General features: G+C 45.3%; 1 protein-coding gene and 1 long non-coding RNA gene across 2 annotated transcripts in view; one reads left to right on the forward strand and one right to left on the reverse strand.

Moving 5' to 3' along the window:
• The window catches only part of CPLX1 (complexin 1), a 128,244-nt gene extending 112,596 nt beyond the window's left edge, over positions 1-15,648 (reverse strand). Inside the window, exons 1-2 of the mRNA XM_080574881.1 lie at positions 15,423-15,648; positions 14,655-14,757 (exon numbers count right to left, since the gene is read on the reverse strand). Of these exons, the coding sequence (XP_080431007.1) occupies positions 14,655-14,685 (31 nt within the window). The 5' untranslated portion in view covers positions 14,686-14,757; positions 15,423-15,648. The remainder of the gene's footprint in view (positions 1-14,654; positions 14,758-15,422) is intronic.
• LOC308186040 lies at positions 991-21,049 on the forward strand. The gene is made up of 4 exons (XR_013943877.1): positions 991-2,187; positions 2,231-14,601; positions 19,326-19,414; positions 20,847-21,049. It is a non-coding gene; the product is annotated as an uncharacterized lncRNA (long non-coding RNA).
• Positions 21,050-24,468: the final 3,419 nt, after the last annotated feature.

Below are 24,468 nucleotides of genomic sequence, written 5' to 3' on the forward strand. Positions count from 1 at the left end.
ATGTCGGTTTCCATTAAACATGAGCTTTACCATGAACCACACATTATCTGGCTTTCTGTTTATTCCTACTTAGCTGTCGTGTACTTAACCCAAAGGATAATTCTGTGACCAAAGACTGTAGCATGGATTGTTTTCAGATGGAGTTTGGTAACTGAATGTGCAAAATCTGCCTGGATAACTTAATTGTCTTCCCCATACCTCTGATGATTTATTACAGTATTTGCAGATGCACCAGAATTATAAATAGTACATTAAAAATAGTGCATCAAAATCATAAATAGTGCATAGTTTCATGGATTCACTTCAGATAAAATGTGAACCCGGCTGTCACTTCATTTGCTTTTTTTCATTGACTTTGGACTTCTTTTGGATTTAACACTCATTTTAAATCTTTTATAAATTAGACCAGTACCTTTTTTTTTTCATACCATGAAATGCACAACTTTTCTTTGAATCACTTTGACATTCCACACTGCCAGCAAAGGCTATTGCGAGATGTCAGTCACCCAAAAGCTACTAGAACTAATGCTTTTCACTTAATCCCGACCATAATTTCCAGTTAACCAAAAAGGCAAAAAATAAATGACTTTATCAACTCGTCTTTTTACATCTGCTTTATTCCCAACTGTAACACAACCAGTTATAATTGACTTGCAGTTTAATCAACTAAGTGGGCCACCCCGTGAGGAAAAAAGGAGAAAAAAATAAGAAAAAAAAAAAGAAGAGAGAATCTAGGTCGCTCTGTTCTTAAGACAACAAAATAGATAATTGCTTCACTCCAAAGCATCAATGCTGCACTTGAGGTACGTCTGAAATCTTATGTAACTAATACTATCTCTGGGTTAGCCAGCCTTTCCCTAATAATGTGCCTCAAAGTCCTCTTCCATGCATATCCAGAAGTGGAGATGGTCAGATGTCACCCATCCTTTTCAGACTGTATGGAAAGAAATACTTAAACCTATGAGATTTCGGGGGGGGGGGGGGGGGGCGGGGAGCGGGGAGGAAGGGGGGCAGAGGGGGTGTAATGAATTTTTTAAGGAGAGGAAGAAAAAAAATGTGATTATTTTCCTTGCATCTGAAAAAAAAAATAAAAAAAGAATAGAAACATTGGTCTTTAGCTGCTGTAGAGTGACAGATCTTTGCCCAAAAGGACATGTTTAGAAAAGCTGATATTTATAACTTATGTAATGCCATATCAGAACAGTGTCCAAGTCTCGGGATGCTGTTGTGCAGAGTCAAGCCCAGAATTTCACTGGCTTATCCAGAGCTTATCTCTGTTGAGGTAGATTAGCTGTCTAATGATGAGCTCAATCACAGTCTTTTAATTAGAAATAATTTTGTAAGCACATAAAAGGAACCTAGTCTTCTACTGCACTAAGCAAAATACACACAAAAGTGAGTCCTAAATAAGTATCAGACAAGTAACCATGTAAGGACCAGCAATAAGACAACATGCCCATAACTGAGAGACAAAAAATTATGGGTGTTCTTAATTCAGGATGGGCAATTCACAATAGTTGGAAGCATCGAAGCATCGAAGCTGACACTCACTGCATGGTTAGATGGTTAAACCTGTGGAGAAGACTCAGGGTATGAGGCAGAGTTAAAATCACAGCAGCTTTGTCTTCACTTTAGCCAGCATGAAAGGAGAACACTCTTGCCTGTGGTGGTGATCAAGAGGATGTGTTTCAGCACCTGTCAGCAAAGTGTCAGCAGATCCGCGAGCACAGCAAGGACCCAAGTCTTGGAAAAGAGGAACTGAGGTCCAGACAGGAACAGTCACCTGCAAGATTTTATCAGATGACTGTTGAAAAGCAAAACCTTCAAGTCCTTTAACCAGAAGGCAAGACATTGTCTTTACATCAGGACATCTCCACACAGCCAGAAAAGGGAGCACCTTGACACTGGTTAAGGGACCATGGTGTTCAGAGAGATGTGAACTGCACTCAGATCTCTGCCCGGTAAGTGTGCTCCCAGACTATACAATCACAGAATCACAGAATCGTCTAGGTCGGAAGAGACCTCCAAGATCATCTAGTCCAACCTCTGCCCTAACACTAACAAGTCCTCCACTAAACCATATCACTAAGGGCTACATCTAAACGTCTTTTAAAGACCTCCAGAGATGGTGACTCAACCACCTCCCTGGGCAGCCCATTCCAATGCCTAACAACCCTTTCGGTAAAAGTTCTTTAAAAACGGTAAAAGTTCGGTAAAAGTTTCGGTAAAGTTCTTCCTAACATCCAACCTAAACCTCCCCTGGCGCAACTTTAGCCCATTCCCCCTCGTCCTGTCACCAGGCACGTGGGAGAATAGACCAACACCCACCTCTCTACAGCCTCCTTTAAGGTACCTATAGAGAGCGATGAGGTCTCCCCTGAGCCTCCTCTTCTCGAGGCTAAACAACCCCAGCTCCCTCAGCCGCTCCTCGTAAGACTTGTTCTCCAGACCCCTCACCAGCTTCGTTGCCCTTCTCTGGACTCCATATAAGATCCATAGTCTGCAGAGAGGGACAGCACATTGCTCTTTTCTTCCAGAAGCCAACATCTTACTATGAGAGTGAGTTGGTTTCCTACCATTTGCCTGTGTGACCTTCCTAAAGGCACTCCTCAAGTAATCACAGTTTTAAGGACACTTGGGTAGAAAACTATCAAGCTGTGGGGATTGAGCCTTACAACACTGCAGAAGATAATCTGAACCCAAATCATTCAGGCCTGCAGACAAATTATGCCTCTTTTCCTGGCTGGTCACACAAGGTGGTCACAAGCCAGCATAAGACACACTCCTAAACTACCTACGTAGGCAGATATTTAAATCACCTGAACATGAACCTGAGGCCAGGGAGGGAACAGGACCAGAAACTGAGGAGCACAAACTGAGTCTAACAATCTGCCATCACAAGTAACAGGACGTACTGAGAAAGACATGGAATAGCTTGTTCTCAGACAACCGTTCAAAATCGGCAGGAGATTCCACAGGAACCCCTAGCTCTGAAATGATTTATTTCTCAGTTGTAATGTAAAACAAATGAAAAAGGGTTATTGAAAACAGCAGTGCAGAAAAGCATGCCTCCATGTGAACTGCATGTAGAAGTAATAGAGCTGTACAGAGAAAAAAGACACAAAAACAAAAGTGGAAAAGGAAGTGACAGGTGGGTTAAAATGATCTCAGTGTTTAAAAACATGTCTAATGCCACACATGTATTGTTAGCCAGCCAGAGGGGCTCACAGTTACAGTCCACTTCAGCTGCAGGGCCAAAGCTCCTGTTACCGCATGGGGAATTTCAAGATACTGTTGTTATGTGAAGACCAAAATCTCCGCCTCGGCCAAAACATCACAGCTAGAAAAACATCCGCTGGCACTGTGAGCTTACTTTACTCAGAAGCAAACCACTCGGCTATTCCAGAAATGACTTTGCAAATACACTAAGTTATTTGAAATAACATCCCTTTCGATTTGAATCTGACAGCTGATTTCAGATCACCCTTGGGCCAGCCAGTAAGATGATATGGCTGGCAGACCTTTCCTCCTCACAATACAGACCCAACAGGGATAAAAAGTTTTCAGAAAAAGGAGATCTAACCACAACTGTATGAAAACCTCACCCAGAGGGGTGGCTGCCACTGGTGGTCCCCACTGAGCTGGGTGAGACCCCTCGACCACATCAGAGACTGTCACATATTAGAACAACATCAAAATTGAGTATAAAAACTAAATATCTTTTAAAGAGGATTTTGTTATTATGGAGCTTCTTATAAATGATCAGTCAGAGGCTGTCTGTTCTTTGTTATATATATATTTACAATATATATAAAACATAAACATTACATATTATATATTAATCTCGTAATAAATTTTTTTATATATATATATAACACCTCTGCTACAGAGGTACTCAAGATAGAAAATAATTTGCCTGCCTTTCTGGCCCTATCTCTATAGCATGCACAATTACACTGACACATGTTTTGAAACCCACCTGAGAACCAGCTTCTGTTTCTCCCCACTTCCCCCAGCAGCAGGCTCCCCTCACCACCTCTCTCCTCTTCTGCTAACCAGAAACACTCTTCTAGTTCCTGACTCAAGTATGTTCAAGGCCAATTTATTCCCATTATCCTTTTACCAATATTGTCCTTCACCTTAAGTAGCTCTTCCTTCAGTGCAATGTTTACCTCTCTCATGTATTCAGAGAGAGCAGTTGTGTCCCCTCTTAACCTTTTTCTTCAGCATTTTAATGCATCTCCATGAAATTATAAATTTCCTCTTTCATGTTCCTTTTAATCTATCACTGTGCAGCTTGGCTGATATGGAACAGGAACAGCTGATGTTTAAACTGTGCAGTAAGAAAAATACATAGGGGAAAGTTACATTTGTCACATGAAGAGGGCTTTAAATATAAAGAATGCAGGAGGGGAAAAAAAAAAAAAAAAAAAGGAAGAGAGAGAGACTTGTCTGTCTCCAAGGGAGGACAGGGTGTTTTTTCCAAACACTCTCACAGGCAGTTTTATACCCAGTTAGAAGTGTGCACAGAAGCAGCTAGGTTGATGTGCTGGCAGTTATCAAGACCTGTGAATAGCTTCTTCTTCTCATCATCATTTTTTAAGAAAAAGATATTTTATTTAATGAAAAAATAAATCTGAATGAAAGTACAAAGAGAAATTGGTTCATTCACAAAACATTTCACTCAGTAAGAGTCACTCATGGATTTCTTCTTTGTCCTTTATTGAGGAAAATAACAATAACTCAAAACCAGCACTAACTTCTGCTGTTCTTTTGGACTGCTTTATTTGCCTGTTTCATCAAAAATTTGAGGGCTTAAACCAAAATCCCAGACCAAACGCTTTGAATTCAAAGTCAACTTGCCACACCCTACACCTGAGCATCACTAGGAATTTCTCAGCCCTCCAGAGACAGCAGGGCAGTCTCAACCTGCAGTAGTACAACAGTTGGACAACAGTTCTTGCAATGCTGCATCTGATGTATAACTGATGGGGAAGCAAAGAAGTTGATAGCGATGTAGCTGACTGGGGAAGGCTGGTTTTAAAAGAGCATGAAACAGACTGGATGAAACTCTGCCATTTCCAAAGGCAAAAAGAAAATTGCCATGAATTCTTATAAGATGCCTCGGTCCTAAAAATTAATGCTGCTATCGCCATCAAATGCCACGGGCTGTTTTTCTCTTGGTACTGGTGTCAGGGAAGAGTGGCACATGTACACTTAATTCCAGTATAAAATAAAGGGCTGTCACAGATTAAAAACACAGCTGTTTGGATATGATGTCTTAGTCTCACAGTCTTTCAAGTTTGTGCTGAGTGTTTCTCTCCTTGATTGCTGAGAAAATACAAACTGTGTATTTAAAAGCTTTTCATTAAAAAAAATGTTTTAGTAAAACCCTTCCAAAGTCCTCTTGCAAATTAAAATTCTAATTAACACCTGCATTTTCAAGGAATATAGCAGACACACATACTTGGGACAGGTACTGGAACAAAGACTAAGCAGTCCCACAGCTTCTGCCCCTTCAGGAAGCATGCAAAAGGTCTCACAGCAGATGCAATAAAATTGTGGAAAGGAGTCAGAATGAACAAAGAAGTTTCACTGAAAATATCAGGTCAAGTCCACTGAGTCTGCAAGTTCCATTCTGCCAAGAACCAACAAATGGAGGAAGGAGTGGCAGAACAACATAGGATGCTATCACCTTCCCATGAAGAGAAGGGCAGTCTTCAGGTGCCTGTGTCACACTTGTCCCTGTCCTGCTCTAGGGATAATGGAGCCACATACTGCTTCCTATGCAGGGGAGCTGGGAGAATCACCACCTAAACCAGAGAGCAAGTGACTTTCCCAAGGACACACCGGGTTCTCCTACAGATGAGGCCAGCAGTTGAGACAACCAGCTCACACCCAGTTACCTTAAACAAAAGGTTCAATCTTCTTTTCTGCTGGTCAACCTTGCCTGGGTTCACTATCAGAAAAGAAGAGGTGAATCCAGGGACACAGAGGTACAGACAGTTCAGCTATCTGCCAGCTTAAGCAGTGACACAAATTTCTTTTGCACACCTTTCCCTTTAATTGTTGTCTGCCTTCCCCTTCATTGCTCCCATTCTCCCAGTAGGCAAGAGTCACCAAAACCGCTCCACCATTACAGACTGGGCTCTGTGCTGGGTCTGGCTGGGATGGAGTTAACTTTCCCTGCAGCAGGCCATACAGTGCTGTGCTCTGCACCTGTAGCTAGAACAGCACAGGTATCACACCAGTGTGCTGTCTATCGGTGAGCAGTGCTGGCACAGCACCAGGACTCCCTCCAAACCCCCCAGAGTCATCAGGCTGGGGTTGTGCAAAAAGTGAGAAAGGTACATCACCAGGGCAGCTGACCTAAACCAACCAAAAGGCATATTCCATACAGTGCATTGTCACATTCAGCAATAAAAGGTGGGGAAGAGAAGGGAGGGCTCTCCTTATGAATACGTCTGTCCCCCCGAACAACTACTACGCATATTGAGGCCTTGCTTCCCACGATGTGGCTGAGCATTGCTTGCTGATGGGGAGTAGAGAATAATTGTTTTCTCACTCTTTGTTTCCACACAGCCTTCACTTTTTTTTTTCTCTTTCTTTTCCCTTTAATTAAATTATCCTTATCTCAACCCATAAGCCTTTTTTTTCCAATCACATTTTCTCCCTGCCCCTCTTCCTTTGAGGAGGGGGATTGAGAGAGAGGTGTGGCAGAGTTTATTTGGCCTTCGATGTGAAAGCACCACATTGTTTTCTTCAATTCCTTCCTTATTTTCCACAGAAGGTATTGCACAGCCCTTTCAATCCCGAGTTCCTGTTGATGTCGCACGTTTGACATTCCTGCAAGGTCAGTATCACTGCAAAAAAGCTGCAAGATTCAAGTCATGCTGCAAAATCATAAGTAGCCGATAAGCAGTTTCACTCTTGTACGTAATGACAAATGCAAATTTCAGTAAGACGCACATCAGAAGTCAGATTAAACTTACTTGATGTATTAATGCATTTCTACAGTGACATTGTCCAACCAATTTGAATCAGCTCATTTAAAACTGCACAAAAAAAAAATCAATTATTGAATTGCACAGTGTGATCATCGATTTGCTCCTAGTAGAGAGATACACGATTTGCTTAAACTGTTTTGTCTCTAATATGCACGGTGATTCATACCAGTGACAGGAGTGCTACCAGTAACCTCCACCATGCCAGTAATTGCAGCTGTTACCCTCTAGCAAACAACATGATTGTCCACTCGGCAACCTGTGGAAATTCTCAGCCTTCTCAGCAAAGCCCTGCGTCCTTCGAGACACGCACACCCATCACTAATGCCAATCTGCAAGAAGCAGAACTAACTAAAGCCACAACTTCGCAACCAAGCCTTGGCAGAGAGAGAATAAGACGGCAGCCAAGACAGTTCTCAAAGCCACAACTTCGCAAATGCTTAAGGTTTTGTGTAGCCTTGACCGAGCACTTGATCCCAGCGCATGTAACAAGCAGTGCAGAGTTGCAGCCTCCCAGTGAGAAGTGTTCAAGGCAGAGAGCTCTCTGCCTTACCACTGGAAGAGAAGAGTTAGAGTGCTCAGAAGAGCCTCAGCGTGCTTCATCTGCAGCTGTTGGAACTGAAAACAGAAATTTCAGCTGCACACAGGGACTAACATCCCAGAGCCACCACTCGAAGAATTATATCCCTTCCCTAAATGCCTGAGAAACTGTTGGATCCCCATCCTGGAGACTGCTAGAACCTGTATCTGAACTTTCCACTACCCATGGGCCATAGGCAAACTGATGGCTTACATTTTCAGAGTCCCATTGTTACCAGAACAGTTTGAGTAAATGTCATGCATCATGCACTAGACTCCTGCCCAGCTCCACATCTGCTGCTGCAGATGTTTCCTATGCAGCACAGTCCAAAAATTCAGCACTGACAATTTCAATTTCTGCCAAAAGGATGCAGTCGGTAAGAGAGACCCATGCTCCTCCGGCCTGCAGAATAGCCAACTTTCGTTATGAAAGATATATAAAAAAGAAAAGCCAGAAAGATCCAGGTATATAGATAGATGTTTACATGAAAAGTATGCAGCACTTCCTTCAAAGGGGACAAGAATCAAGAAGCGTCTTCTGTTCTGCCATAACCAAATCCTGGATAAACTCTTTAATGCATGTGAAGTTTCCTCATTTCTCCCTCTCTTCCCTCTCTGTGAGAGAAAGATTCTTGCTCATCCATGTCACTCTACTCCAGGCAGGCTCTTGGCAAGAAAATGCTCAGCAGGACAAGTCTTAGTTAAGTTCTTCCTGGCATATCTCTACAAGCACCAGGCTGAAGGTTGCTAATTTCATGTAAGGGTACTAAACAAGCACGTTCTGTTCTCAGTACCAGCTTACAAATGTGTCAAACAGATGTAAGATCAGAGCAGACAACACAGGTGAAAGCATGAAAACCAACAAACCCAACAGAGGCAAGCAAACAAAACCAAGCTTCCTGAAGAATTCCATAAGAATTCTTCCATAAGAAGAAAGGACTTTGCCAGTGTTTCTCCTCCTGGTTTGGATCATGGATGGAGTAAGTCAGCTGGCCTTTATTTTATCAGTTGTTTCACTGGTATCACCTCTACAACCAATGATCTGCTTCCTTGGAAAACGTCCTCCTCCTTGGCTTTAATGGGAATTCATGAAGAACAAACCAACATCTACAGGTTGCCACGGGAGAATTTGGCATCAAACAAGGAATATTCAGAGCTGCTGTAGATTAAAAGGCCTCGAACGGGTGCAGAACTTATGTTCGCTTTGTTTTTCTGAAGCGGACACACCTACATAGGATTCTCCTTTCTACCCTCTTCTTGGTAACAGACATCACGATTGCGCTCAGCATAATCCAATTGCTTCAAGAAAATCTCTTTACCAGCAGTATGCATTAAAAAAAAAAAAAGCCAATAAAACCATCCTTTCTGAAAAATGTATCCATCAGATATCAATGCTACCTCTTCATCTAAAAATGTCATTAAAATGCACATACTCAAAGCATCAGACAAAGTAGAAAGGACCTAGAAGATAGTGGATCATCAGCATAAACATGCTGCAGTCCGAGGTTGCAGCCTTCATCTTATGCTCTTACTCACTTAAGAATTTAGGAAGAAGTTATCTGAGAACAGAGGCAGATGGGCCCCCAACATTCACCAAAGGCTGCAGTGGGATGGAGGCCTCCTGCTTCACCTCTGAGATTCTCCAGTCTATGATTTGGAAGCATCTGACTGCAAAATGAAATACCTCATGTCACAAATTTCCAGGATTGCAGGCAGTGAAGACCCCTGCAGCAATTACCTGCACTTCTTCTGGGCACTACAGCATACAGTTCTGCATTATGGTTTCAGCCCTGCCCCAGGACCTCACAAGCAGTGGAGCACAGCTAACCTGATGGATGAGGTCCCAGAGAAGGAAAGGATCAGCAGGGAACTGCAGATGTGAGAGATGAGGCTGAGCTGAGGAGGAGAAGGCAGAAACCACTGTGCCTGTTCCACGCTCTGTGCCACAGTGGACAGGTCTGTGTTGCCTTTAACAGTGCTCTATCTTGCTGACATCTCCAGGACAAATCAAGGACTTAATCCGCACATCACAAACAAGTGAAGTGAGATAAATGCAGCAGCAAAACATGCGCTTCATAAGCCACACAGAAGGCAGCTGCTAAGACGTTGTTAAACACTAGCACAGTTTCCATCCAGGCTTATCTGCCCTTCACACACACTCACATCTTCGCTAACATAAGCTTAGCACAGGGTCTCCTCTTGCAGAGCTTATGGACATTGATTAAATCCTATTATCTTCGGGAGGGTTTAATCCCTGCCTACCTTCAAGAACAGGGGGATTCCCTCTGAATTGAGTTTTGTGTTATACCTAGCTGAACCAAAGCGGCAGCTGGGGGACAGAAAGGAGTAAGTCCCCTCTGCTGACACATTCCAGATGGCAATCTGGTTGCGTTTGTCTTCTGCCTACAGTATTTTAAGAATCCTTGTGAACAATTCTCCATTTCATCTTGATGGATAAAGAAGTGAATGCCAAGCAGCAGTCCTCACTCTAAGCTGCTGCCAATAAAACAGAAAATCATGCCCATAGTACAGCCCAGTGAATATCTAAACAGAAACACAAGTCTGTTCTTCCTCCTGCATGGGGCTTGCAATGCACAATGAATTCATGGGATTAGGGCAGCCTGAAGAAAGAATTTAGACAGCACCCTCTACATGAATCATTACATGAAGTAAGTTACATGAATAATACACGGGCTGACATTAGGAAAAGTGATTATTTAAGACAGGCATCCCAGCTACACATTTCTCCTGTCTGGTGATAAAAGGCGCACATTAAAAGGGCCCTGCAATACACCATTGTAAAGCAGCACAGGAGCTATTGTGGCTGTTCTGTAACATCCACATCTTCACAGCCTTCTGGCCTGCACAATGCCAGTTCCTGCCGTAAGAAATTCTCTCTTTCTCTTCAATCACATCATGATCTCAGACATCTCAGACAAATCTGCTTCACCTCCCCATGGGCTTTCCCCTTCTCTTTTTCCATATGAAATGCCTAAGTTCCTTGGCCCTTAAGTCTCCCAGTAAAAGGAAGGTAGCTAGCAGAGCTTCATGAAGGTTAGTGTCTCTTCTGCTTCAGCCCAGTTTCTCTGTTTGTCCATACCACAGTGGCAAAGGAAGTGAGCCAGTTCACTATGACTTGGTAGACAGATGTTAATGTACCTCTTGCTTTCACACAAGCAATGCAGAGGTAAATGATGTCCAGTGAAAAACATCATGGCTAAATTCTTCTAGGGACCATTTCAGGGGCTCCACTGCCAGCTTTTTCCTGGGAAGTCATGCACCTTGCTTTACTAATCATGACGATAATCCTCCAGAGCTCTGACCTGACTTGCAAAAGAGCGATCCTAGTGTAAAATGCAATCATGCAGTCATCCTGGTTGTGTTCACTTAGTGATCTGCCACAGGAACAGGAAAATGACCAGTATACACTTAAGTCAATGCCTGCTGGTGTGGGAGAGCTCTGATCAGGGGCAGGGGTATAAAACACCCTTTTGCTGTCTCTGTCGCTTCTCTGGAAGAGACAGCAGTGATTTTAAGCCCCCAGGTTTCCTCTTGCTGTTTTCCTCTTGTCATCCCACACAGCAAATCAGAATCATGACTGCATTTCAAATCTGTGGTGCCTGCACTGTCACACAAACAGTAAACGGGGGGACTTTTGACAAAGAGCGCTGAAATGTGCTGGGTAGAAAAAAAAAAAAAGCCATAGAAACCAACTGGCCAAATAAGCTAATAATTTGCAGTGCATTTCCTGGACCACAGCCCCCACTACTGATGAAGGGGTCAGAGGTTTTACCTTGAAGATGCCAGGAATTTGCAAAGACACATCTCACTCCTGCCAACAGCAAGGCAAAGTCTCTGCTGCCAAGGCTAGCAGCAAAATCCCAGTGCTGGCAGCACAGCAGAAGAGAGCTCTCCACTGCACAGAAACAGCAGGCTTCTGCAGACCCCCTCTAACCACGAGTCAGGGAAATAACACATTCTGTTTCAGCAATACAATAACCCGCCAAACTAATTTCACAAAACCCCAATCCTCTAGAGTCACACAGGCTCCTAAACAAAGCAGCCCTACACTACACAAGATATCTGCTTTTCCTTGCCTGCTAACTCATCTCACCCACCTTTCAAAACACCTTCCTGCTTACTATACCCTATGACTGTCAAAACTCCAAGGAAAAGCAGATCTGATCATCAGATGCCATTAGAGACTGAGGAAACACCCTCAGAGGTTGCTTCAAAGGCGGTGGGAAAACTCCCACAAGGAGTTTCCTCCTAAGGCCACTGTTTACTAATGAAGCGAAGTGTGAGACCTTCTCTTCCTCCAGAAGGGGAGTGAGGAGGTGGGAAAGCCCTGATGCTGTCCTTCCCGTACCTCCTCTGATCGCGCCAGCAGAATGCAACCTCATCCCAAAGTCCTCACACGTTTCAGAGCTCTGCAAAGTACTGAACGGCAGCAAAAGGCTCTCCCTGCAAAAGCATCCCACCTGCAAGCAGGTGTCAGACCCAGGCTCTTAGCTCTGGCCTGAGACCCATTTTGGTGCTGGATGCCTGGGAGAGGAAATGCCATGCACTCGTGCTCATGCAAGGAAACCCAGCTGGCCCCTAGCCTTTGCGAGGTGTCCCCAGGTGAGACAGTGAAAGAATTAAGCAGTCATGGCTGCAGGTGGTCTGTGGGCAATACCTATAGCAGGCCTGACCCTCTGCAAATTGGAGCGGCCCTTACTGCCAAAATGAGAATATTTCTTTTTCTTTCTTCCACGAATGCAAGAAGAGGCTTTGAAGATAAAATACGAATTTTTGAAGAACAAAGCAAACAACAAACAAACAAAAAATAAATAAAAGCAACAACAACAACAAAAAACAACAAGCAAGCAGCAAAAAAAGTTCAGAGGTGTTTTGGGAAAAGACATGTAAAATTGAAATCGCACAGTCACAGTCTAATGAAAAAGCTTGCTAGCAGGCCACACAATGCATCCTGTCCAAAGCAAGCCTGTCACCCACCAGAGGCTGGGTGCTTTGCTCAGTTTGGGCATCTCTTTCTGGCTCTCAGAACTGGCAGACAAAAAGGGATCTGGCCCCATAATTAAGGAAATAAACTGTAACTTTTGGCCCTCAGATCGCTGTACCAATGCAGCCAGATTACAGTGCTTGCATCAGCTGGGGCTTGAACACCGGGTGGGAAACCAGTGTCCAAAAGCACTCTTACTTTCTACAATACATTTGCCTCAGGAGATAGCGTTTTTCCTCTTCAAAACTATTTCCAATTTAAAAATAGGTCTCTGTTTAATGAATTACCACTTCCTGGTTTTTACCACTCTGCAGTCTTCTCCTTTATCAAGCAAGGGGCAAGAGCCAGGCACATTTTGCTAATCCAGTAGGTCGTCTGGCAGAAGATCTAGTGCCCTGGGCAGCATCTTGTTTGAGACACTAGAAATTCAGACTTCACCAACAGATGCTTTTTGGATTTGCTTTCTCATCATCTCCTATTATAATGCAAATCCTGACCCTGGCGTGAAATATTATGTTAGAATGAATGTCTGCCCAGAGTAAATGCTGTTTAGCACAAGCACACACTGCTTCCAAGTCTGGCTAGTCACTACACCACAAGAAAAGGCATGCATCTCAGCTGTTACTCCTTTGCTGCAACCCTCCTCCCCCTGCCTTTAACTGCAGTCTCTAAGCAGTTATTTCCCCTTAGTGGATTGCCCGATCTCCAGCTGCACTGGCTAGATCTCCAGTTTTCAGGTACACTTGTTCACTCCTGTGTAAGCAACCTCATTCACACTGTAGAGAACAGTGCAAAACCTGCTGTCCTCAAAACTATTTCTCCCTCAAAACAGGGACCAAAGAGTAATGTGGTGTAACACTGCTACCACAAAAACAGTTATCCTCTCACATAGGGTCTTACTTGCTGGCATAAAATACCAAGATACGAAGATACCTTTCTTCTCCAGTTTGCTCTTCCCATTCAAAACACCCCAATGAAAATCAGGGATGCTTGCTTTGTTCTTAACTACTCCCTTCATGAAAAAACACAGTTCTTTCCTTTCAAAGATGAAAAACATGTTTCCACGCCACAGAAAACAGTCCTGCAGCAAATGTCCCTATCATGTGTTGAAAATGCATATGATATCAATAACACCATGCATGAAATATCCCCTCAGTCCCATGACTACAATTTCACCAACGAAGGAAAATTAATGGAAGGTGCACACATCACAGCACAAACGAGAATGATCAGAACCACATCGTGGATCTCCTCGGAGGCCAACCAGCTCCCAGTGGCAGCCTGTGTTCAGCATCGTCCCATTGACAGTCTTGCTCTGGCTGAGCGTTCAGGCTGAGCAGCCCAGGAAGGCAGCACAACTGCGGCACAATTCTCTCCCCCACGCGGCCGCCTTGCCGACTTCCCACTACCAGGTGAAAATAATTCATCGCACATGGGAGGAAACACATCGAAACTGTCATAGAGGTCTGCCACAGATCTACATAGGTTGTGAGGGAATACTTTATTATTGTTCCCCTGCTTATTGCAGCAATAATATTAATAATAATAAAAAAAAAAAAACTTCTCCAAATACCAGGTACAAAAATTCCCTGCACTGGCCATTCTTTGTTCAAGGTCTGGCCAAGGTCTGGCAGGAGTTTGGGAAGGGGGCTCCCCCACACACAACTTGCTACTCTTTCTTTGGGTTTCCTCTGGCTAAGCCTGTCTGCAGCCCTTGTAATAGCTGCCTCGGTGGACAGGGAGAAGCAAAGCAGGGCCTGTGCACCGTGCATGCGGCCAGCAGGTAGGGGCCAGCTCAGGTGTGACCCAGGACCTGCACCTCGGGTGCGGGAGGCCTCTCCCATGGCATGGGGTTTTAGTCCCTGCTTGCTGCTGCCCTCTCCTGCCCAGATTCTTCACACACTTGGCTCTGGGATCATGAATCAGTGGCTGGCATGCTCCTCTGCGGTTCCCAAACACCTCTCCCAGCTGCGGGCCCTGCCAGGGGCTCTCAGCCGCCCGTCCCCTGTCTTGGTGAGTGGGAAAAGGGGGGGACGCGAGGCCCCCCGCGTGCCAACCACACTTACCTCCTAAGGCTTGTTTCATGACAAAATCCATGGCGATGGCTTGGGGGTGCCGCCCAGCTTCACACCTCGCATGCACAGAGGCCGGGGCTCCGCGGAAGGCAGCCTGCAGGGAGGCACAGACACGAGAGGCTCGGTGCCCCCGGGAGGAGGACAGGCAGCCTCCCGGCCCTCCCCAGCCCCTCTCCCGCAGCTCTCCTCCCCTCCACAAGTTTCCAGCCCCGGCCCCGCGGGACGAGGCAGGCCCGGCCCCGGGGGGACGGCGGCGAGCCCGTGGGCGCAGTGCCTCCCCCCGCAGCCGGGCAGCAAGGCGTGAAGGCAGCCCTGAACTTTCTCCCTCGCCGCCTCGGTGCCGGAGGGGGCGTTTGAAGGTGAAGCGCTCCGCAAGTGCCCGGCAGGGCGAGCGGGGGCAGGCGGGCGGCGCGGGGGCATCCCGGCGGCCGTCAGGGCGAGCCGGGGCTCGGGGCGAGCTGCCCGTGTGTCCCCCCGGGGGATACCGCCACCGCCAACCCCACCGTGCCGGCGCCGTGCCAGCGAGCGGGCTGCATCCCTCCCGGGGAGAGCATCCCCTCCGCGCAGCCTGCTGCTTCCCTCTGCTGGCACCGGCCGCGGGGAGCTCGGCTGCCGCCCCCAGACCCGCACCGGGCACCGGGCGAGCCTCGGGGCTGCTCGCCGAGGGACCCGGGGTCGCCCTGCCCGCTCCCCTCCTCTCCGCGCTGCCCTCCCGGCACGGCCCGGCCCGGCCCGGCTCGGCTCGGCACGGCACGGTACCTCGCTCGGCGGCGGGTGTGCGGTGCTGTGCAGTGCCGTGCGGTGCCGAGCCGGCGGCAGGTGCCCGCGGGCTGCTGGGGAAGTTGCGGGCGCGGGGCTGGAGGGGGAAAAGAGGGGACGAGTGCGGAGCTTCTCCCTACTTTTCCCCCGCGCTCCTCTTTTTATCACGGGATTTCCGGACCATCCCACCGACACGGTCCCTCCTTCCTCCTCCCCCGCTGCCGGAGCCGGGCTCTCGCCCTCCCCCTGCCTCCGGCTCGCCCGCCCCTTCCCTGCGCAGCCCTCGCCCCTCGGTGCCCGCCGCCGAGCGGGTCCCTGCCCGGCCGCGGGGGGGTGCGTGTCCCCGGCCGCCCGCAGGAGCCGGGCATCCTCGCCGCTTCGCCCGGCGGGGGTGGGGATCGGCCCGCTGGTGTATTTTGCCGCTGCTGCCTCGCATCGCCTCGGGAGCCGGTGTGAGCGCGGCGGTGTGCCGGGGGAGATCTCGGCAAAAACGCCCTCCTGCGAAAGGGGGAAGGTGGCGGAGCAACCCGCGTCCTCCGTGCCGGGTCCTCCCTGGAGACCCCTTCTGGTCCCGGGGGTCCTGAAGGAGTTGCAGAGGCAGGGATGCGGGCAGGGAGCGGCGCCTTGGCGTCCCTCCTCCTCCGCCTTGGTCTTTACTGAGAGGGACGGCCGGCTGCTCGGCTCCCTTCCCTCCCTCACCCTGCGCCGTTCGCGTCCCGGGAGGGGACGGGCGCTGCGCCTGGCCGCCCCCTGTCACCAGCGGGAGAGGAGGGACCGCGACCCCCGAGGCACCCGAGGGACCCAAGGGATGGGGCAGCAGCGGAGCCGGCGGCCGGGGGAAGCGCTGGCACAGAGCCCCGTTGGGCGACCTCGGCTGAAGGTCGGGGAGGGCCCCGCGGGGGCAGGAGGGGTCCGGCGGGCACGGCAGGAGGGCACCGGTCCCCTCCAGGGGCCGCGGCGCCTCCTCGGCCCGGGGAGGTCCCGGGTGGCTGCTGCAGGGACGGGGGGGGGGGCGCGGTGCGACGCTGAGGCCGGCGCCTGCCCGCCGGGGTCTGACCCGGAGAGCTCCCAGAAAGTCACCTCCAGCAGAACCCGATAGGGAGCTCCGCTGGGTGTGCTGCACCTCTGCTGACAGCCTTCGGAAAATCAAAAATAATAATAACGAAAGGGGGTGGGGAAAACACACAAGCCCTCTTGTTTCAGTCCCTAACTCACCCCCTATGCGCCCAGTCCAAAGGGCATGTGGGTGGGTACCTTTCTGATGCTCTGCTCTCCGTACTCACTCTACCAGTGGCTCAGCAGAGCTATGCCAGATAGCTAGACCAGAGAAGTGAATCTGGGAGCCCACTGAAGGTGTGTACACAGGTTTCCTGTCCAATTAACGTGGTATTTCCAGGCCATGTCTTTCCTCCACCACCACCACCACCACCACCCCCTCTTCTACCCCCTAGATTGTTTTGAGCAGGGTTTATAGTTTGGGCCCATCATACAACAGCTCACATTCTTCATTCAGCATGTGGTTGCCCTTGGAGAGAACAACAGTGTGCCTTCCCCACCCTTACTAAACCTTAAGGTGCTCACCTTACTCCTATATCCTGGAGTCTGGGAAGGAGAAATTCAAATGCCATCAAAAACAAGGATCAGAGAAGCGTGGGCTAATATTTTCAACACCTAATTGCCTAAAAACATTTCCTTTTCCCTGCTTTGAGGTGGCCTGGAATGTGCTACATCAAGGAGCTCCTGTATCAGGCAAGGGTCACCACAGCTGAGAAATGTCATCCTTCCTGTTCACAGGATCTTTAGCTTTTGCTTATTTATACATCAGGCTTAGCAACTGCAGATATTCTCCCCTGTGTGCAAAGGAAAAGTGCTGTCATTCACAGGGACTTTCACAAGTCAGGAAAAGCAAGAGGCACATCAAGAAGACCCTGAGAGATCCTTGAGCCTCTCATTGATCAGTTTAGAGCTGCTAATCTGTCCCTAGAACTCCATCCAGCTCACCCTCCAAAGGTTCTTTATCCATGGCCTGGTCCCCAGACTACTTCCAATTTTTCCAGGCTATACAGCTGCCAGGGAAAGCCAAGACACATGACTCACAACACCCACCACTTCACAGCTCCCTTTGCTTCGTAAGAACAAGGCACAGGATCACCAAACTACAAGCTCCATTGAGACACACCTTGTCCCAGCTTTAGGATCTCCCTGCAACCCCAAAGTGTCAGCTTCCAAGCAACTCCCACAGGCTGTACATTCAAAGAAAAAAAAAAAAAAAGTGTAAGCCTGATTTCAGTGCCTCCTGTCCAGGAGGTACACTGGCCTATCAGTCAGGAAAGGTTCCACCAGTACCCTCACCACCACACAGGTTTTAAATACAGAAACAAGGAAGGACATGGTCAGAAAGAGGTGATGTAGGCTACAGATCCTTGTCTAGCAGTGGTCTCAGAAAGACTTCTGGAGAACGCTTTTACCTCTGAAATGGCACAGACGGGACTTGACACAACTTGTGTGAGAAGATTTTGCTGAGAAACCTGGCTGGGTGGGTGGACTCATGGGGATCTGATACATGATTTACCAGAGATACATGACTTCTGCTACAAGAGAAATATCAGCTTGCTTGGGCATACCAATGGTTTGAGCAATGCCCCATAAGTTTTCTTCCTGATGGCATAGATTATCACCAGAATGCTTTATGAATGTGAAGCTGACAGTAATGCAATTTAATAAAATATTCAATGGACAAGGACAAACCACAGAAATAACTGTGTTTTCTGACGAGGGGAAGGGAAGGATTCTGGTATCTCCACGTGGGGTCCATCTGAGCACCATGGACAGAGGAGAACTGCCGCACACACGATCACTACCGCTTGTGCGACCAAAATGTCCCAAAGCATCGAAGCCTGACCAAAACTTTGTTTTGCACTGTGTTACTGACACATACCTGCTCCTGACTGTGGGCCTGATTCTTCCTTTACAGAGCTAGAACAATAGGCATCCACTCTGTCATCTTGCTTGGCACAGATGAAGGCCACAAAAAATTAAGAGCAAAGATCTCCATGGAGCTTTGTCCATGGAACTCAGATTCCTTGGCCACCCACCAGATGAGAATCTGTCCATTTGTGGATATCAGTGTAAGAAGGTGGAGCAAGTTAGTAATTAGTCTTGGTCACATTTCTCGTAGCAAAAATAATAATAATAACATGCAGATCTCCAAAAAGAAGAAAAAGTCTGTTGTGGAGGGAAAAAAAAAAAGTGTCAAGATGTTTCATTTCAACATCTTTAAATGAAGTGTTTGATTGTTCAATCCCATATGGTGTTTGACTGCTAAAGTGAAATCAATAAAAGCAATACTAATCAGAAAGCTCTGTATGGTTAGTATGTATGATTAGTATGTATGAAAGCGTAAAGGTTACAGAAAACATTTAGGTGGAAATACACCCCTATTTCTTTCTTTCTTTCTTTCTTTTTTTTTTTTCCCCCTCACCTTATTATCAGCTCACAGTGGTGTAACTGCAGCACTGTTCAGTGCACTGCAGGCAGGAACCAGACAGTGGAAAGATGATTAGCTAGTGGCAAGATGATCAGCTAGTGGCAAGATGATCAATACAGCTACTGAGGCAGAGGATTCGGACAATTGCTAGGGGTAGTTTCGTGTATTGCAGTTCTGATACCTCCAGCTGTTTAGCTCACTAAACAGAAACCTGCTGCATGTTCCTGCTTGCTCTTCAGCTGTCAGTTGTCAGTTGGCAGTTGGCTTGTTGTCAAAACATTTCCAAATTCAAGCAGTTTTTCTCTTCAAAAGTATTGCTTTGTTGCTTTGTTTATTGTTGTTCCACTCAGCTTATAGGAAATATTAAGTTCTATATTTTCCAACCAAATAGAAATATATATGTATTCTTTCTTAAGGTGTGGTGTTTCCCTGTAAGTCAAAATTGTGGAAGTACTTTTCAACCATTTCTGCCAGCTCTGAAGAAAAAGCCACTTCAGATTTCCTGGTAAGCATTTGCTGTAGACCACACAAAGCCAGTTTTTACTTGACTGTGCTTATAAAACCTGAAATAAGCATGCATTGCTCTGCCTCCCTGACATATAGATACGGGTCTGCATATCAGATCTTCTTTTTCCTGAGCCTCAGGAATTTGAGATTGGTTTATGAACAAACTCCTTGGAAGGTCACCAGTGACAGCTTCTGTCTCCTATGCTGGCAGTTTCTTGATCATCCTCTTTCTTCTCTAATCTCCTTGGTCGTCTAGCTCTATCTATCCCTTTTTCTGTTTTCTACCTGTTCTCTGGGCAAGCCCTTCTCTTACCAGACAGGTTAAGAGGCCCATCTTAATGAGGCTGTGATTCCTGCAGATAGGCATGGTGCTGTAAAGATCCTGCAGCTCTTATCTCCAGGATTTACTGCTCTTCAATATAAGGTTTCTTTTGCAGGCAGAATTTGGCCACGAAGCTGAGAATGCATCTGTATCACTCTGCTGATCAGATCATGACATCTCTACCCTAAGCATATCAAGCTTTTGTTACAAGATTACTATTTGGCGTATTTTTGACAGGAATTTTTCCGTCAGCAAATAAGAGTCATCCAAATCAATGTGTTTTATCAAAATGTTTCAGTTTATACAGAAGTTTAAAGGCAAACAGTCTAAAAATATATATATATATTTTGTTTTCTTGTATTTGATACTGTTGAGAAACATGACTTTGATATGGCAAAAAAAAAAAAAAAAAAGATGCGCTTTGACAACAACTAATAATTTGCCTGGATTTTTCTCTTCTAGCAAAACAGGTCTGTATTAAAAGTAAACACTTAACCATATCAGAGTACTTCTTCTTTTCAGATTTGCCATTTCACAGTGGGGGGAAAGGTCATATTTTCCCTTTCTGTTACAATTTAGAGTGGAAGCGAGATTCAAAATGTCAAACGTACTTTAGAACAAAATTTCCATTTTCCCAGATAGTTCTATGCCTGGCCTTCTGTCATTACTCTCCTTCTTGGCAAAGAAAAAGAAGAGAGTGAAACAGTATGCTCAGCTGAGGTTTTACCTTGGTGTCAGATGCTGTGACCTGTAGTTCTTTACCTGTGTAGAAAGAGTAGTCGCAAGTTCTGAACTTGACTTTGAAGCGAGCTATTCACTTCAGTAGGCATAATTTCCCAAACTGTAACAGCCATCTTAACTGTTTATTATCTTTAATTTTCCTTAGGCAGGAATTGAATGTGTACATACCTCATTAGATACTTCAGTTGCTTTGAGTGCAATTACTCTTAGGTGTAATGTGCAATGCTGGCAAATTAAGCTGTTACAACATTATGCTGCTTACATGCATATATGTCCAAAGGGACCATAATAGCAAGATACAATCCAACATACAGAAGTCAGGAATCCTCACACCTTCTTATTTCAGTCTTGAACTTGCTTTCCACAGTCTCACTTCAATAAGGAACCTAAGCATGTGATGAAGAAATTTGCTAAGCAGAGGTTTGCTGAGCCAGGATGGGGGAAATAGCAACACCTGGAAATAACAAGTCTGTGTAATCCACAAAATATAGATATATGTTTCACCATAGAATATTTTTTCCACAATAAAACTGTAAAAAGTGACTCTTAATTTCATATAAACAGCTAAATAAATCCAACTGACTCACTCCCTGCTTTTACTGGCCTGGTATTTCTTCCAGTGGTAGTGTTAGTCAATTACAGTGTTAGTCAAATTCAATGTTAGTCAACTACAGCTCCACTGCTGTTATGAGAACAAGGTTACTTGCAGGTAGCAATATTGGAAACTATTCCTTCAGGATGTACAACCAAACACAAGGTCTACCATGCAGTGAGGAAACCCATCTACAAGGGCAGCCACAGCCTTGTACAATTGCCTGTTCTGTGATCACATTCTCTCTAAGAGGCTCCAACGACATCCATGAACATCCTTTTTCCTTTGTCACCTTTGTCTTGTGAGTTGATTATATATGTCTTAGGCCCTATAAATGTTTTCTTGTGATATTTTACGCAACTTCATCTCTTCACTAAGTGAAACACCCTCCCAACGATACTGTAAGTTTGCATTTCACCACTCTTTCTCTGAAGGTATCCATACGTGTGTGCAAACCAATGCGGTGGGGTACCACGTGGGGCTAAAAAGTTAAATCCAGTCTCGATTCCTTCTTCACTAGTGTTTTTGTTTGTTTGTTTGTTTGTTTTTTTAGCAAATCTGCTAAGTCTTTGTTTTCTTGTAGTATAGCAAATAGCAAATTAGACCCCCGGGATTTATCCTGACCTTGTAATAATTCCTATAGTTAATAGATCCAAAAGGAGCTGAGTTTTGGATTCTTTCCATTTCCACAGCCTTCCTATGCACAGTGTAATGCAAATGAATCCCTTAGCAAAAAGGAAAAAAAGGTTAGCTCTGTTATACAGTTTTCCCATCTGTGGCATGCATCAGCTGTGACCCTACTAACAGTCATGAAATGGAGGACTGACTACTGGCCAGTAGAAATGAGACTTCAGTAGCCATTAAAAAGCCCTTAAAACTAAATAAGATAAGGATTTAAAAAAGAACGCCCAAAACCCAGATTCCAATTTCAGCAAAAACACTAGAGAAGGTTTTTGACTTAAAGCATCTCCTCAAGCCACACTGAAATAACTGGACTTAAGTGGATATTTTCATTAGTGTACATGTGTGGATGCTTTATTGAATCCAAATTAGCTCCTCTAGGCCTGAACATCTCAACCAATGAGTTTCCCTGAATACAAATGATGTGATTCAGAAACATGATCTGTCAATGTAACTCTTAGCCAGGGCCTTTCTGTATGATCAGTCCTTGCTAAAATTAGTTACACTAAATGAGAAAATTCACTGTGTTTAGTAAATCTTCAGGAGATGCAAATATAAAGAGGGAGATGTCCTATGTTGAGAGTCAAAGCATTTCAGGATTCAATGACTTGAATGCTTAATCATTAATGCGCCTGAATCTGTGAAATAAAAGCATTGTTCCACACACTTGTCTGCCTTTTAATTCCACATTGCTTGCCGCTAATTAGTTACGTGCTATTTTTCATCTAATTCCCTTTTGTAAAATCTAATCATCAAATGACAGCATTTATCAAATACACAAAGCTAGCTGATGCACATCAAGCAAAGCAGATAATTATTCTTGCAGATGAAAATGAATGCCTCTCTGAAAGCTCTCCCTTGCTGAGCCAGTTACAGATTAGTAGAGTGAGGTCACTTACCCACTTTTTGAAACTACCTGCCATGCGAGGGCAGGGCTGGGGGAGCTGAGTTGAAAAGGTCTGGTTGATGTTGTGTTCATGCTTGGCCCATGCAGAACTGAGAAATTAGTTCAAAACAAGCTTCAGCAACCACACAGGAAATTTAGTTTTCATATTCCATTTGTACTCATTTCTTGTCCAGGTTTTCAAGCTGCCTGGGAATGGTGGCAAATTCCCTGCTGGGGCTTCTGCAAACTGCTGCTTCTTTCACTTCCACTCTGTATCAAAATTACAGTTTGGACTAGGCCACTTACTCTCTTTGAAGAGCTTTCTGCTTCAGTATTACAGTCAAATAGTGATAATCATACAAATAATGTGTTAGGACTCAGTGGCTAAGCATACTCTTAAGTAACCTACCTTAAAAACACCCGTAGGTTGATTCAGAGCCCACAGGAGTAAGAAGGAACCAAATATTTTTAAGACTCACACATTCCAACTATGCGTTTTTATAGTTACATTCGTCTATCTGCTCCTAATTTTTGAATACATCAGCAAGTCTCTCAACATCATGTAACACAGTAGTAAAAGTCTCAGAAATTGTGGGTTTTGATGAATTTTATTGAAATTAGTGGCTGGATAGAGGATGGAGAGAGGAGAGTTAAATTTATCAACTCTCCATGAGAGAAAAAAAGAAAAAAAAAAAAAAAAAGTAGTATTAAGAATCCCTACTGGGCAATAAAGATACTATTCAGTAGAGTATTTAAGGAATTCACATTTCATTAACTTGTTAGTATGTTGGATAGCTTTTTTTCCCACTTCAAACTGAAATGGTGAGGAATCCAAATTAATCTATCTTTTCCTCACTCCATATTTTGCTGGGACCTGCCTCTGTTCCAAAATGACTTTATAACCTAACTTTGAATTAACGTCTACAAATTCATGTGGTCTGAGATTCAGCCTCTGCCCAAGACTATGACACTGGACTGACACTCAGAAACTTGAATTTGCAGTTTGAGGGGCTCTAGAAGTCTACTAAATGTTATCTAGATGGATTTCAAACTGCCCCACTCATTTTTTGAATGTTTACTGCTGGACAAACAGGACGGCCCATGAAGCCATCCTAGTTACACAGAAAGAAAAGGCAAGCTAAACAAGAAAGGCATAAGCTTTCTGTAGGATCAGGATTCAAACTCAAGTTTCCAGGACTGAATGTAGAGTGAAATCTTACTCATATTATGAAACAAGTCCAGTATTAAAAATGCATCATATCACAAATATGGAAACACAAAGTTAACCAGCAGTCAAATGTAAGGAGTGCTCTGATAGTTACTAAAGGAAACTACCAAAGCAAATTGCAAGAGTCATTATTGCGGTCTTCACCAGCTGACTCATCTAAGCTATAACTGTCAAAGTAATTCAGGTGCTCTAAATCTGAACATTCGTTTCCGTTAGATGCTGAAAGGGAGGGAGATGAGGGCTCTCTGGAGGTATCTCAGATGGCAAAACAAGTTACATTGAGAATCACAAGGTCTACAGACAAGATCAACACTGATATAGATGTCACATTAGAATCATAAAATCCTTTAGCTTGGAAAAGACCCTTAAGATCATCAAATCCAACCACTCACCACTAAACCATGTCCCCAAGTGCCACACCAAAAGTGTCTTGAACACCTCCAGGGGTGGTTACTCCACCAGTTCCCTGGGCAGCCTGTTCAAATGCCTAACCACCCTTTCTACTAAGAAATTCATCCTGATATCAAATCTAAAACTCCCCTGGCACAACTCGAGACCTTTTCATAGAATCATAGAATGAATCATAGAATGGCTTGGGTTGG

The sequence above is a fragment of the Anser brachyrhynchus genome, assembly GCF_964034855.1.
Source record: "Anser brachyrhynchus genome assembly, chromosome: Z".
Taxonomy (NCBI): Eukaryota; Metazoa; Chordata; class Aves; order Anseriformes; family Anatidae; genus Anser; species Anser brachyrhynchus.